Genomic DNA, 13,056 nt, shown 5'->3' with positions numbered 1-13,056 from the left:
AACACAGAGAAAATATCATCTTCCTAAAAAGAAAACCTAGGAAAAGATGTGGCTGTCCACTCTAAATAATAAGTGATTCTCTTGGAAGCCCCAAACGAAATCATATTACTCGAAATAGTACATACTCCCTCTGTAAAGAAATATAAGAGCGTTTAGATCACTACTTTAGTGATCTAAACGCTCTTATATTTGTTAACGGAGGGAGTACTCAAGAGTAATGACTGAGAATGGCCACTACTCCATCATCTGTTCACTTGCATATCTGAAGAAAATATGGCAAGTTCACTCCTACATGGCACAAAGGAAGAAAAATATATGGGAGGCCTTTGTGTATCTAGTACTTCTGTACACAGCTTCCTTGTACAGTGGAAGGGAGAAACAACCTCCTGCAGCAGACACAGCAAGAGGGAACACCTACCCACCTTCTGCAGCCTCTCGTCTGTCCTACTGCAGAAGCAGTCCCTCTTCGTCTCTTTTCCTTTTGAGATAAAACAGTGCCTCTTCTTGTGTTACAAATGACTGACACTATCCGCCTAGGTTTTCTTCCTTCTGCTGATCCTTGCTCTGTTTGAGATCGAACCATTCAACATCCACGGTCATGCACTATGACTATGACCTTAAAATGTAGCGCTGTGATTGCCTCAAAATGCTTCCTACGTATTCTTGGTATATTAATCAGTCTTTGACCAGACTATTTCCCATGGTCCACCTTTGCTCCCTAACCTGAAAAGTCAGAAGGATTCGCTCAAGCCACTGACAGATTTTCTTTTCCAGAATAAGGATCATTCTTTTCATTCTAATCCAAGTCTGGACTTAATTTCTAACAAAGCCATGCAAGTGCCATGATCTTAAAACAATTCCTACCAAAACAAGAGCAGGGAATTACCTCCAGAACCCGGCAACTGCTCGCAGACCCATAAAGAGAGTAAGACCAGCCCATACACCACCAAGACCAAAGTTGGGACCAACGACAAGGAGGAAGGCTGAAGCGACGACCCCCGCGAAAAGCTAAAATGGGCAATATATCGACATCGTTAGGATGAAAACGTTGGAGTTATAACTAGTAACACCAGTAGTGGGGATAGAAACAGCACTGTGGAGTATGCGGCATAGCCGAAGTCAGAAACACCGTAGTAGAGCCCATCAAACACAAAAGCAATAGCATTTATCGGCTGAGTAATAGTGACAAACTGCAATAATTCCACATTCATTCAGTGAATATAAGATCATTGTGACTTGAGAAACAAAGTATTGACTTCTTATAATTCTCCTTACCCAGACTCCAGACTGCGCAACATCTAGAACTGCTGGATCATCTGTAAACAGCAAGGTCAAATATCCAAACCCAAGGAACAAGGTTGCAGCAAGTGCAAGACCAGTGACACCTCCAATCTGCAGGAAAATAGATGCATCATCAGCATATGACTGTTGATTAACGCCAAGGAAGAGGAGAAACTTAACAAGGAATTGTGAGTGAATATAATATCTTCTTAACCTGCAGAACCCTGTACAAAACCAAGCGGGCCTGCTTGTAGTTCCCTTTCGCATATTCACTTGCAAGCAGAGCCTGCATTAAGTTATAGATACTTCAGATACATAGGAAGACATCGACTTAGAGATTAAATGCATGTCCCTGTAAATGTACATACCTGACCAGCAAGAGCCAGTGCATCATTAAGTAGAGAAATTGTTAGCCAGACTTGCAAGCTTATCTCATAGCCAGCCATTGGAACAGGCCCTTGTCTTGCGGCCAGGGATGTCGACAGCCATAATGGAAGGATTACTGCGATGGTCCTGGCAATTAGCAAGGCACCTACAAAAACACTAAAGTTAGAGTGGCTATCATATAGGTATGTTGCAGCAACATTAAGGGATGCTTAATTGAGTGATTACTAAGCGGAATTGAATTCATGAATATCCTTTTGTCTTTCTGTATAGACCAAAAAAATCTCACAAGAAAACACTATTTTGTTAAGTCTTAGGAAATGAACATGAGGGATATTGGCTAACCAGATTTCAGGTAGCGGATGATGTCACTGCCAATGACATTCCATGAGAACAGGATTAGTTCGTTATTCAGCTTCCATAGGAGGATGAATGCCGCCAAGTACCTGAACAAATGCAGATAGTTTACGCAGTCTATAAATATTGATAATAACAGGACGAAGCAAAAAAAAGTAAAAGATCTCATAATGGCTTCAACATACTCAGAAGTTACAGTTGCCAATGCAGCGCCACTTACACCTAGACCAAGTGGGAAGATAAATATGGCATCCAGTATTGCATTTACTAGGTTGCCAGCAACTGCATGCATCATAGATCCACACAATTAGTTTCTTACTGCAATATTTCAAATCAATAACGTATGGCATCTTAACCAGGAAGCCAGATGTAACAACAAAAATCTGTTTGCATAATCTTACCCACAGCATACAAAGGTGTCTTTGTATCCATGAAACCACGAAATGCACCTTGTGCTGCAAGTGCTACTACGACTGGTGGAGCACCATATGCCCTTAAAGTAAGAAACTGTTCTGCCGGTGCTCGCATCGGTGAATCCTGTGTTGATTTTTTAATAGCAGAAGTTTTTTGAGCCGGAATCACTAAGAACTAGTTACAGATGTTGTACAATAATTCCATGCTTACATAACCTTAATTCAACAAATAAAATGAATAGACAAATAAAGCTGGTGTCGCAGGCAAAATCAAGCCGGTGAATTTTGCTATTGGGCTAACTAACAGACTAACGCCTACTGGGCTATCAACTTGGTAAGTTTCGGTGATAATGCTAGGAAAATGGTTTCCGCTCAATTATACTTGGCACCTGGCAGTCAAGTTTAAGATAAGACAATATCCAAATATTTATTTATTATAGCAAGTAGACACCCATATTTTGGTAGTACCATAAAATCATCTGTCCAAATGGCATAATATCATTCTTATCCAGTCTCATCTTTCCAGGATGAGTAAAGGCTACTTTATCTTGCTCCAAATTTAGCAGTCAAACATGTGACTTAGAAAACAAGAAACAGAGGTTCAAGAAATAATTTTCACATTTTAGGTATGCATTAGGAATCACAAACACAAGATAATACTCAATTCACAATTGATACATCCAGGTACCACACCTTAACAACTCTAGATTCAAGAAATCTATGTACAACAATAAATTAGTCTTACGTACGACAGGTATACCAACGATGTCCATTAGTGTGCCAGATCCAACAATAAGTGCCACCATTTCCATCAACCCGATTCCAGCAGCTAAAGCCAAGGATGTTGACACCGCTGGGAGAAACTTCCTTTTTTCACTAGCCTGCTCTCGGGTACTCGACACTCCATCTCCTATGTGAGAACTAAACAGTAATCAGTGTAACGCAAACCAAATTGCTGATTCTAGCTAGATGAATAAAACTTCAAACTTGTGTACATGGCTGGGTTGGAACGGAGAAACAGCATCGTCGTCGTGTTCATGGGGAGGCAACGGAATGCGTCGTGTTCATGGGGAGGCAACGGAATGCGTCGTGTTCATCGGGAGGGTTTGGACGGAACAGGCGATGGAAACGAGGCCTGGCGTACCGCAGAACGGAGGAAACGGCCTTGTGTTCGACCGGCCACGTTCGAAATAGGATCCTGTTCATCGGGAGGGGTCTGGCGTACAGCAAAACGGAGGAAACGAACCTCCTACGGTCGAAACGGGGATCCTGTTGATCGGGAGGGGTGTGGCGTACCGCAAAACGGACGAAACGGACTTGTGTTGGAGCACTACGGTCGAAACGGGGGTCCTGTTCATCGGGAGGGGTGTGGCGTACCACAAAACGGGACTCCATGGGATACTGTTCATCTCCACCGTCGACCCCCTCCAGCCTCCACGAGCTACTGTTCATCCACCGTCGACCTCCTCCAGCCTCCATCTGCGACTGTTCATCCACGGGCTCCTGTTCATCCAGCCTCCACCACGCGCTACTCCACCAGCTACTGTTCAACCAGCCCTCTCCACGGGCTCCTGTTCAACCACCCCTCCATGGGCTACTGTTCATCCTGCCCTCCACCGTCTACTGTTCATCCAGCCCTCCATGGGGTGGTCCTGTTCATCCAGCCCTCCACGGGGTCCTGTTCATCCAGCCCCAACCGGCTCGATCGATCGGGGTCCTGATCATCCAGAGGCAACACCACGGGATCCTGTTCATCCACCCCCACCAGGAACTATTCATCCACCCCCCCCGCAACGCTCACTGTTCATCCAGAGGCAGCATCGATCGGCTTCAGTTAGCAGCAGTAGCGAAGGAATCGCTCGATCGGGTTCAGTTAATAGCCATCGATCGATCGCTCGGGTTCAGTAACGCGTAGCTTGCAGTGCAATCGCTCAGGTTTAGTTAGAGCCCAACGCCTCACTCGGGTTCAATTAGAGCCAACGCCTCGCACACACGCGCGTACGTGTACGAGAGAAGCGCGCATCGCTCGGCCCCCAACCTCCCACCGTAACCGGGAACTCTCCGAAATTTTCCTCGCCCTCGCTTCTACCACGGTTTTTTCCGTCATGGACGGCCCAAAGAATGTCATGCAGCTGCGTCTCCGGCCCGCCCAGGACGAAAAGCCCATTTTCTGTCATGATTTTTTGTCATAGAAGTAGGAGCCCACCACATCTATGATGATACCGGGTTTTGTCACAATTATCGTCATAGAAGTGTCATATGTATGACTGCAAAAAATTCGTTCGGCCCAAAATGTCACGGATGTGTCTTTTTTGTAGTGAAGAACCCGGTTATTGTCACTCCGGGGTTACCGGATCATAACACGTAGTAGGTGACTATAACTTGCAAGATCGGATCTAGAACATGGATATAATGATGATAACATAAATGATACGTCTCCAACGTATCTATAATTTTTGATTGCTCCATGCTATATTATCTACTATTTTGGGCAATATTGGGCTTTATTATCCACTTTTATATTACTTTTGGGACTAACCTATTAATCGGAGGCCCAGCCCAGATTTGTTGTTTTATGCCTATTTCAGTGTTTCGAAGAAAAGGAATATCAGACGGATCGAAACAGAACGAAATCAACTGGAGAAGTTATTTTTGGAAGGAAACACACCTGATGGACTTGGACCCCACGTCAGGGGAGACACGAGGTGCTCACGAGGGTGGGGGGCGCGCCCCCCTGTCTCATGGGACCCCCGTGGCTCCTCCGACGTCCTCCCTGCACCCATATATATCCACGTACCCTAAAACTTCCAGAACACAATAGATCGGGAGTTCCGCCGCCAGTAGCCTCCGTAGCCACCGAAAACCAATCTAGACCCGTTCCGGCACCCTGTCGGAGGGGGCAATCCCTCTCCGGTGGCCATCTTCATCATCCCGGTGCTCTCCATGACGAGGAGGGAGTAGTTCTCCCTCGGGGCTGAGGGTATGTACCAGTAGCTATGTGTTTGTTCTCTCCCTCTCTCGTGTTCTTGATTTGGCACGATCTTGATGTATCACGAGCTTTGCTATTATAGTTGGATCTTATGTTTCTCCTCCCCCTCTTCTCTCTTGTAATGAATCGAGTTTCCCCTTTGAAGTTATCTTATCGGATTGAGTCTTTAAAGATTTGAGAACACTTGATATATGTCTTGCCATGGATATCTGTGGTGACAATGGGATACCGCGTGCCACTTGATGTATGTTAAGGTGACCAACTTGCGGGTTCATGAACCTATGCATAGGGGTTGGCACACGTTTTCGTCGTGATTCTCCGGTAGATCTTTGGGGCACTCTTTGAGGTCCTTTGTGTTGGTTGAATAGATGAATATGATATTGTGTGATGCATATCGTATAATCATACCCACGGATACTTGAGGTGACATTGGAGTATCTAGGTGACATTAGGGTTTTGGTTGATTTGTGTCTTAAGGTTTTATTCTAGTACGAACTCTAGGGATGTTTGTGACACCTATAGGAATAGCCCAACGGATTGATTGGAAAGAATAACTTTGAGGTGGTTTCGTACCCTACCATAATCTCTTCGTTCGTTCTCCGCTATTAGTGACTTTGGAGTGACTCTTTGTTGCATGTTGAGGGATAGTTATGTGATCCAATTATGTTAGTATTGTTGAGGGAACTTACACTAGCGAAAGTATGAACCCTAGGCCTTGTTTCAACACATTGCAATACCGTTTACGCCCACTTTTATCACTTGTTACCTTGCTGTTTTGATAATTTCAGATTACAAATACTATTATCTACTATCCATATTGCACTTGTTTCACCATCTCTTCGCCGAACTAGTGCACCTATACAATTTACCATTGTATTGGGTGTGTTGGGGACACAAGAGACTCTTTGTTATTTGGTTGCAGGGTTGCTTGAGAGAGACCATCTTCATCCTACGCCTCCTACGGATTGATAAACCTTAGGTCATCCACTTGAGGGAAATTTGCTACTATCCTACAAACCTCTGCACTTGGAGGCCCAACAACGTCTACAAGAAGAAGGTAGTGTAGTAGGCATCAATAAACGATTCAGATCTGAAATCATGGCACCCGGGCCCAAAGTGACAAGCATTAAGCATGGCAAAGTCATAGCAACATCAATCTTAGAACATAGTGGATGCTAGGGATCAAGCCCTAACAAAACTAACTCGATTACATGATGAATCTCATCCAACTCCTCACCGACCAGCGAGCCTACGAAGGAATTACTCACTTCCAGTGGGGAGCATCATGGAATTGGCGATGGTGAAGGGTTGGTGATGACGAAGAATGAAGATCCCCCTCTCCGGAGCCCCAAACGGACTCCAGATCTGCCCTCCCGAGGAAGAACAAGGCTTGGCGGCGGCTTCGTCTTGTGGATCGCGATAATTCTTTCTCCTTGATTTTTTTCTCTCCGAAAATAGGATTTTATAGTGTTGGTTTCAGGGTCAACGGGGTCACCAGGTGGGGAAAACCCACCTGGGCGTGCTAGGAGAGGGGGCGCGCCCTGGTGGGTCGTTCCCACCCAGGTGCCCCTCTCCGGCAGGTCTTGGCTCCAGAAATTCTTATTGTTGATATAAAAAATCCTCGCAAAGTTTCGTTCCATTCCGAGAACTTTTATTTCTACACAAAAACAACAACACGATAGTTCTGCTGAAAATAACATCAGTCCGGGGTTAGTTTCATTCAAAACATGCAAATTAGAGTCCAAAACAAGAGGAAAAGCGTTAGGAAAAGTAGATACATTGGAGACGTATCAAGGGGGCGCCCAGAACACACACCAACAATTGTTAGTCGTGTGCAGGGCCCCCTTCCATAGTTTACGCCTCCGGTCATATCTTCGTAGTGCTTAGGTGAAGCCCTACACGGATCACTTCACCATCACTGTCACCATGCCATCATGCTGACGGAACTCATCTACTTCCTCGACACTTTGTTGGATCAAGAGTGCGAGGGACGTCATCGAATTGAACGTGTGCAGAACTCGGAGGTGCCGTACGTTCGGTGCTTGATCAGTCGGAACAAGAAGAAGTTTGACTACATCAATCGCGTTATCAAACGCTTCTGCTTTCGGTCTATGAGGGTACGTGGACACACTCTCCCCCTCTCATTGTTATGCATCTCCTAGACAGATCTTGCGTGAGCGTAGGAATTTTTTTGAAATTGCATGCTACATTTCCCAACATCACGACAGGTAAACAATGGTTCCATCAACCTGTCTAAGCACCATACCTGCACCAGCTGAGCTTCCATGACCAAAGGATCCATTTGAGTTTAATTTCACCCAGCCATGACAAGGGGGGTCCATTGAGCAACCACTCTAGGCATTCTCACATGTGAGGCCACCTGTAGTGCTCTATCATATGTCATTATTTGCTTCCCTTTGTTCTGATTTGTAGTAAGATCTATCTTCAGACCAATCAGTGAATCGAGGTAGCTCATTAGAAACCTCTTTGATGCTTCCATTAATGGCGGTGGCTTATTGTGGACCACCTCATTGTGAATAAACCAGGCGCGACATATGGTCATTAGTACCATACTGCGTTCTACATCTGAAAGAGGAGCAAGGGCACACAACAACCACTCCTTCCGTGTGTTCTGAACTGAATCAACCTTCGGCAAAGTACATAGAGAGGACATGGTTCTTCGCAAATCATGTGACAAAGGGCATCTAAGGAAAGGGTGAAAATTGTCCTCTGGTTCATGATCACAAACAAAACATATGTCATCATTTTCTAGCCCCCTACTAAACTTTTTTGTCAAGTTGGTATTGCATTAGTTGCAAATTTCCAAGCATGATTACTGACAGTCGGTGGAACGTCACACGACCAGATAATTTTCCAGCAAGAACGGCGCTGACCTGGCCAAGAACTAGAACCAGTAGCCGACCCGCTATGTACTTCATCAAAAACTAAATTGTATGCACTCTTCACAGAGAAAGTCCCAAACTTGCCAGGACCCCATGCTAAAGTATCATCTTCAAGTCAAGGAGAAGCACGAATGACAATCTTCACCACATCCGCCGGCAAGAACTCATGAAGCAATCCAATATTCCATGCATCATTACCATCTAACAGCTTGGAGACAAAGCATATACAGCATCTACCTTGTAGTGTGATAGGCTTGTAAAAGAATGGTCTCGAAATCCAGTTATCACGCCAAACAAGTATGCTCCTTCCGTTGCCCACTCTCCACACCAAGACCTTCTTTAGAAGCTCGAGCCCATAAGTAATAGACTACCAAGAAGAAGAAGCATTGCACGTAAAAACGGTGTCCACCAACTTACCCTTCGGATAGTACCTAGCCTTTAGGACTTGAGCACAAAGACTGTACGGTTTTGAAATAAGTCTCCAGGCCCGCCTTGCTAGAAAAGATTGATTGAAAAGACGGAAATCTCAAAAGCCCAAACCACCTTTATCTTTTGGCTGCAACAAAGTATCCCAAGCCTGCCAGTGCACCTTTCTTTTGCCTTTCAAAGAACCCAAATAAAATTCGCTCACCATCTGAAAGGATCGATATAGTTGACTAGAGGTGGGGTGAATAGGCAACTAACAATTTTTAGCTTTTCTTTACCAATTTAAACTTTGTATCAAAGTAGGTTGTCTAGATATGCAACTAGGTGAGCAACCTATATGATGCAACAATAACAACAAGCACACAAGCAAGCAAGGGATACAACACAAATATAAGCTTGCACAAGTAAAGGTGAGAGATAACCAATAGTGCAGCCGGTAGAGATAAGGATGTGTTACCGAAGTTCCTTCCCTTTGAGAGGAAGTACGTCTTCGTTGGAGCGGTGTGGAGGCACAATACCCCCCAAGAAGCCACTAGGGCCACCGTATTCTCCTCACACCCTCACACAATGCGAGATGCCATGATTCGACTATTGGTGCCCTTGAAGGCGGCAACCGAACCATTACAAACAAGGTTGGCGCTCTCTCCACAACCGAATTGGAGGCTCCCAACGAAATCACGGAGCTTCACCACAATGGAATATGGCTCCAAGGTGACCTCAACCGTCTAGGGTGCTCAAACACCCAAGAGTAACAAAATCCACACAAGAAAGTATGGGGGAATCAAATATCCTTTGGTGGAAGCGTAGATCTAGGTCTCCTCCTTCAATCACTAGCAAATAAACAAGTTTGAGTGGCTAGAGAGAGAGATCGGGCAAGAAAGCTTGAAGGGCATTAATGGTGGAGAGAGAGAGGCAAGAGGTAAATGCGGTAGGTGGAAGAACCTCCCTTATATAGCAAACCCTAAAATCCAACTGTTACTGCGAAAACAACACTGCAGCGGTACAACCGCTCCTTGTCCCGGTACAACCGGGACTCACGGGTATACGGCAGAAACCCTATCAAGCGGTACAACCGGACAGACAAGCGGTAGTACCGGTTGTGAAGAACAACCGGAACAACCGCTCATAGCCACTGCTCAACCACCGCTTTGAAACAGAAGGGAGTCACCATGTGAGCGGTGATCGAGCGGTACTGCGCCGGTGCAACCGCCTGGCCCTAGTACCCTGGGTGGATAAGTCCCAAGCGGTAGAACCGCTTAGGGCACCGGTGGTACCGATGTGCGGAGCACAACCGGAACAACCGGGCCACCACCGCCCAAGTACCGCATCAAAACAGAAACCATACCGGTTGTTGAGCGGTACCTGGCCGGTATAACCGCCAGCGACACACCCCAGACATTTTTAAGCAAGGTGGCGGTACTACCGCCCGGGGGCAGTAGTACAACCGCTTGGTCATGAACTGGGGGACCCCATGGTATCACCCTTGGGGTGGTGGTTGGGTCAGTGCCAAGGGCCAGCGGTACAACCGCTCGGGCGAGCGGTACAACTGCTGAGAGTACACAACAACAGTTGAAAAAGAAGGGGAGCTCTCTCTCTAACAAGAAACGGAAGGCAAAGGTGGGTAAGGAAAAAGTGTACGTGCAATGATTCACCCAACTCCTTCCGATGTGGATTCCCTCTTAATAGTACGGGTTTCCTACCACCAAAGAGATAAACATGTAGACAAACACCGTCTTCGATCTTTTCCTTCCAGAGAGAATAACTAATTGATGCAAGCCTAATCACCGAGAACCTGAAGCACTTAGCACAAGATTAGACCAACAAAGGGTTGTCATCATCATCCAAAACACAAAGTAGGGAAATGACCTTACACCATCCTAGTGAGTTCGTCAAAAATTGAGAAGAGCAACTCAAAAAAACCCATAATATATGTGGGTAGTGCTTGAGCTACAAACTTAATAAGTGCCTCTCTACCAGGTTGAGTGAGATGGCCATCTCCCCACTGAATATTTTGGAATCTTCCTTTTGACATCCAACCATCAGGACTAGGAAGCCCCAAATATTTTTCCTCGAAGACCATACTAGTGACACTAAGAACTTCTCTTACTTCCTGCTGAACACCATCTGGACATGCATGCCCAAAAAGAATATAACATTTATTGAAATTCAAACTCTGTCCCGTGGCATTACTATAGAGATCCAAAGCCAGTTTGATCCTTAATGCTTGAGCTTGTGATGCCTCAAAGAATAGCAAAGTATCATCAGCAAACAAAAGATGCAAAGTACCCAAAGCTCTTCTGCATACCTTAATAGGAGTAATATCACATTCAGAGACATTGTTTTTTAGGATTCCAGATAGACCATCAACTACAAAAAGAAACAAGAACAGAGAGAGAGGGTCTCCTTGACATAGCCCAAGCCACAGTGCAAATTAATCCAAGAGGATTTCATTTAATTTGACAAAATACTTCACCGATATGATACAAGACATTATCCAGTCCGCCCAACGGCGAGAGAAATCCAAATTTTGCATCACCTGCTCAAGGAATCCCCAGTCAACCCTGTCATAGGCCTTGGATAGGTCAAACTTGTACGCACAGAAACTTTTTGTGGGATCTTTCTCAGCAAGTCAACCGAGGCGATGACCTTCACGGTGCTCAGCCTCCAAGCCTAAGACAGCTAGAAATCGGGAGGTACTCTGTGGAACTCATCTCCATCAATTGACTGGACACTTGCTTCATCTTGCTGACATCGAGCCTCACCTCAATTTAGATGTTTACTCGTTAGGTTCGTATGAACGAGCCCAACCCCCTCATGTTAGATCTTTAGTTTGAGCCTCCTGTGAAACATAATTTTGTCAACTTATATGAAAGGCTTGTATTTGATGCTTGCAACTTCTACAGTTTTACCTCAACTTTGTCCCTTTTTATCGTGCTAAGTCCATGGGAGCTCCAATATACCTACAAAGACAACAAACCCAAGTAAAAACTACTAAAAACTAAATATTATTCAGTGACCTCAATAAAAATGCATGGAAAATAGAATGTATGCAAAATGGACATGAAAATGGCTAGATGGATATGATACGAGGGATTTTGATGTGAAAATGTGCGACTAATGAGCTCTAAAACATGACACGAAATCCACCCATCATATGTCACTTCATGATGAATCATGGAAAAAGACTACCATGCATAAAAAATCCACCTCGACATTCAAACATGCATGAGTAATTTCATCCTAATACGCTATTTATATTTAATAAATATTTTAAAATTATAGAATAGTCAAACACAAAAATATATGTATTTTTAGTTTTAATTATCATATTATTACTCCAAATATGCATGTTCCATACAACAAAATCTCATTAAACTACATTACAAAACATTCAGGCAACGACCGTGAGGGTGTTATCTAGTACTAATAGATTAGGCCAACTTTGCCGGTCTATCTTTAGTATAGAATTTGAAAGATTAAAATGAAAAGATGATCTAATTTTGGAGGACAAAGAAAACTCTTTCAATTAAAAGTGTATCAGAATTATTCCCCTTATTCGATTTCAATAGAAGAGGGGAATGCTTTGTCGAAGAAATTAAGAAAAATAAAATAGCATACAACAAAATAGATAGCGGGACTGGCACTGTAACTTTTTATACACCAAACAATCTAAGGAGTTTGACGAGATAAATTGCACAAAACAACCAAAATTTGCATAAGAGATTGATGATTAATGGAGGCACACACAGAAGCCGGTATGAGTTATTTAAGAGCTCCATGGCGGTGCCACCGAGGGCAATATTCAGGTACCAACCGAAGTAGCGGCGGGAGATCATAGCACAAGCAGAACCAATTAGAAAATTGGGGGTGGCATGTAAAATTGTCCATATGGGTCGTGTCTCGCAGACCGGCCATGGACATGGATTCTGGGCCAGACACGGGACATGTCACATGAATAAAAGGGTTGGGTCGGCCTTCAGCTCGCCATGGAACAAGGCCAATCCTCGAGGTCAGGGCTTAATGCCGGTCACGACACGACCCTTTCAAATGTGGGGCCCTTTTAGGGCTGTTTTGGTCTTTTAATTTTTTAAGGCTGTTTAGGCCTAGCTATTTTCGGCCTTTTTAACGCGGGCTGCCCGTAGCGGTGTCGTGTCGGGCCAGTGCTATTAACTCACGTGTCAGGCCGATCCTCAAAGCCAGGCCTTGGGGCTAGAACGGGCTGGACGGGCCGGGCTGGCCCATATGGCCAGATTTGGTGGCATGTCACGGCCCCCAAGAGCGAGATATTACGGTCCAACAAACA

General features: G+C 44.8%; 1 protein-coding gene across 3 annotated transcripts; it reads right to left on the bottom strand.

The window, feature by feature from the left end:
- Positions 1 to 218: 218 nt before the first annotated feature.
- Positions 219 to 3,380, bottom strand: LOC125551437 (protein DETOXIFICATION 44, chloroplastic-like). Of its 3 annotated transcripts, none has more exons than XM_048714686.1 (10): positions 3,185 to 3,380; positions 2,424 to 2,559; positions 2,208 to 2,304; positions 2,011 to 2,111; positions 1,650 to 1,813; positions 1,496 to 1,567; positions 1,276 to 1,392; positions 1,095 to 1,190; positions 887 to 1,008; positions 219 to 723 (listed from the first exon to the last, which is right to left on the bottom strand). In XM_048714686.1, the coding sequence occupies exons 1-10, from the start codon at positions 3,245 to 3,247 to the stop codon at positions 672 to 674; spliced, it is 1,020 nt and encodes a 339-aa protein (XP_048570643.1). In that variant the 5' UTR covers positions 3,248 to 3,380; the 3' UTR covers positions 219 to 671. The 3 variants fall into 3 exon arrangements, with proteins under 3 accessions (XP_048570643.1, XP_048570645.1, XP_048570644.1); XM_048714688.1 differs by having other exon boundaries at positions 3,196 to 3,344; XM_048714687.1 differs by having other exon boundaries at positions 3,181 to 3,330.
- Positions 3,381 to 13,056: the final 9,676 nt, after the last annotated feature.

The sequence above is a fragment of the Triticum urartu genome, chromosome 4 (genome assembly GCF_003073215.2).
Source record: "Triticum urartu cultivar G1812 chromosome 4, Tu2.1, whole genome shotgun sequence".
Taxonomy (NCBI): Eukaryota; Viridiplantae; Streptophyta; class Magnoliopsida; order Poales; family Poaceae; genus Triticum; species Triticum urartu.
This window is presented reverse-complemented; position numbering and strand designations above follow the sequence as displayed.

Excerpts from the sequence above, each read along its gene's own strand:
- LOC125551437 (XM_048714686.1), bottom strand. The coding sequence starts at position 3,247 with ATGGAAATGGTGGCACTTATTGTTGGATCTGGCACACTAATGGACATC. Across the intron at positions 2,112-2,207 it reads TTGGCAACTGTAACTTCTGA|GTACTTGGCGGCATTCATCC; the intron begins GTATGTTGAAGC and ends GCATTTGTTCAG. Across the intron at positions 1,568-1,649 it reads CACTGGCTCTTGCTGGTCAG|GCTCTGCTTGCAAGTGAATA; the intron begins GTATGTACATTT and ends AACTTAATGCAG.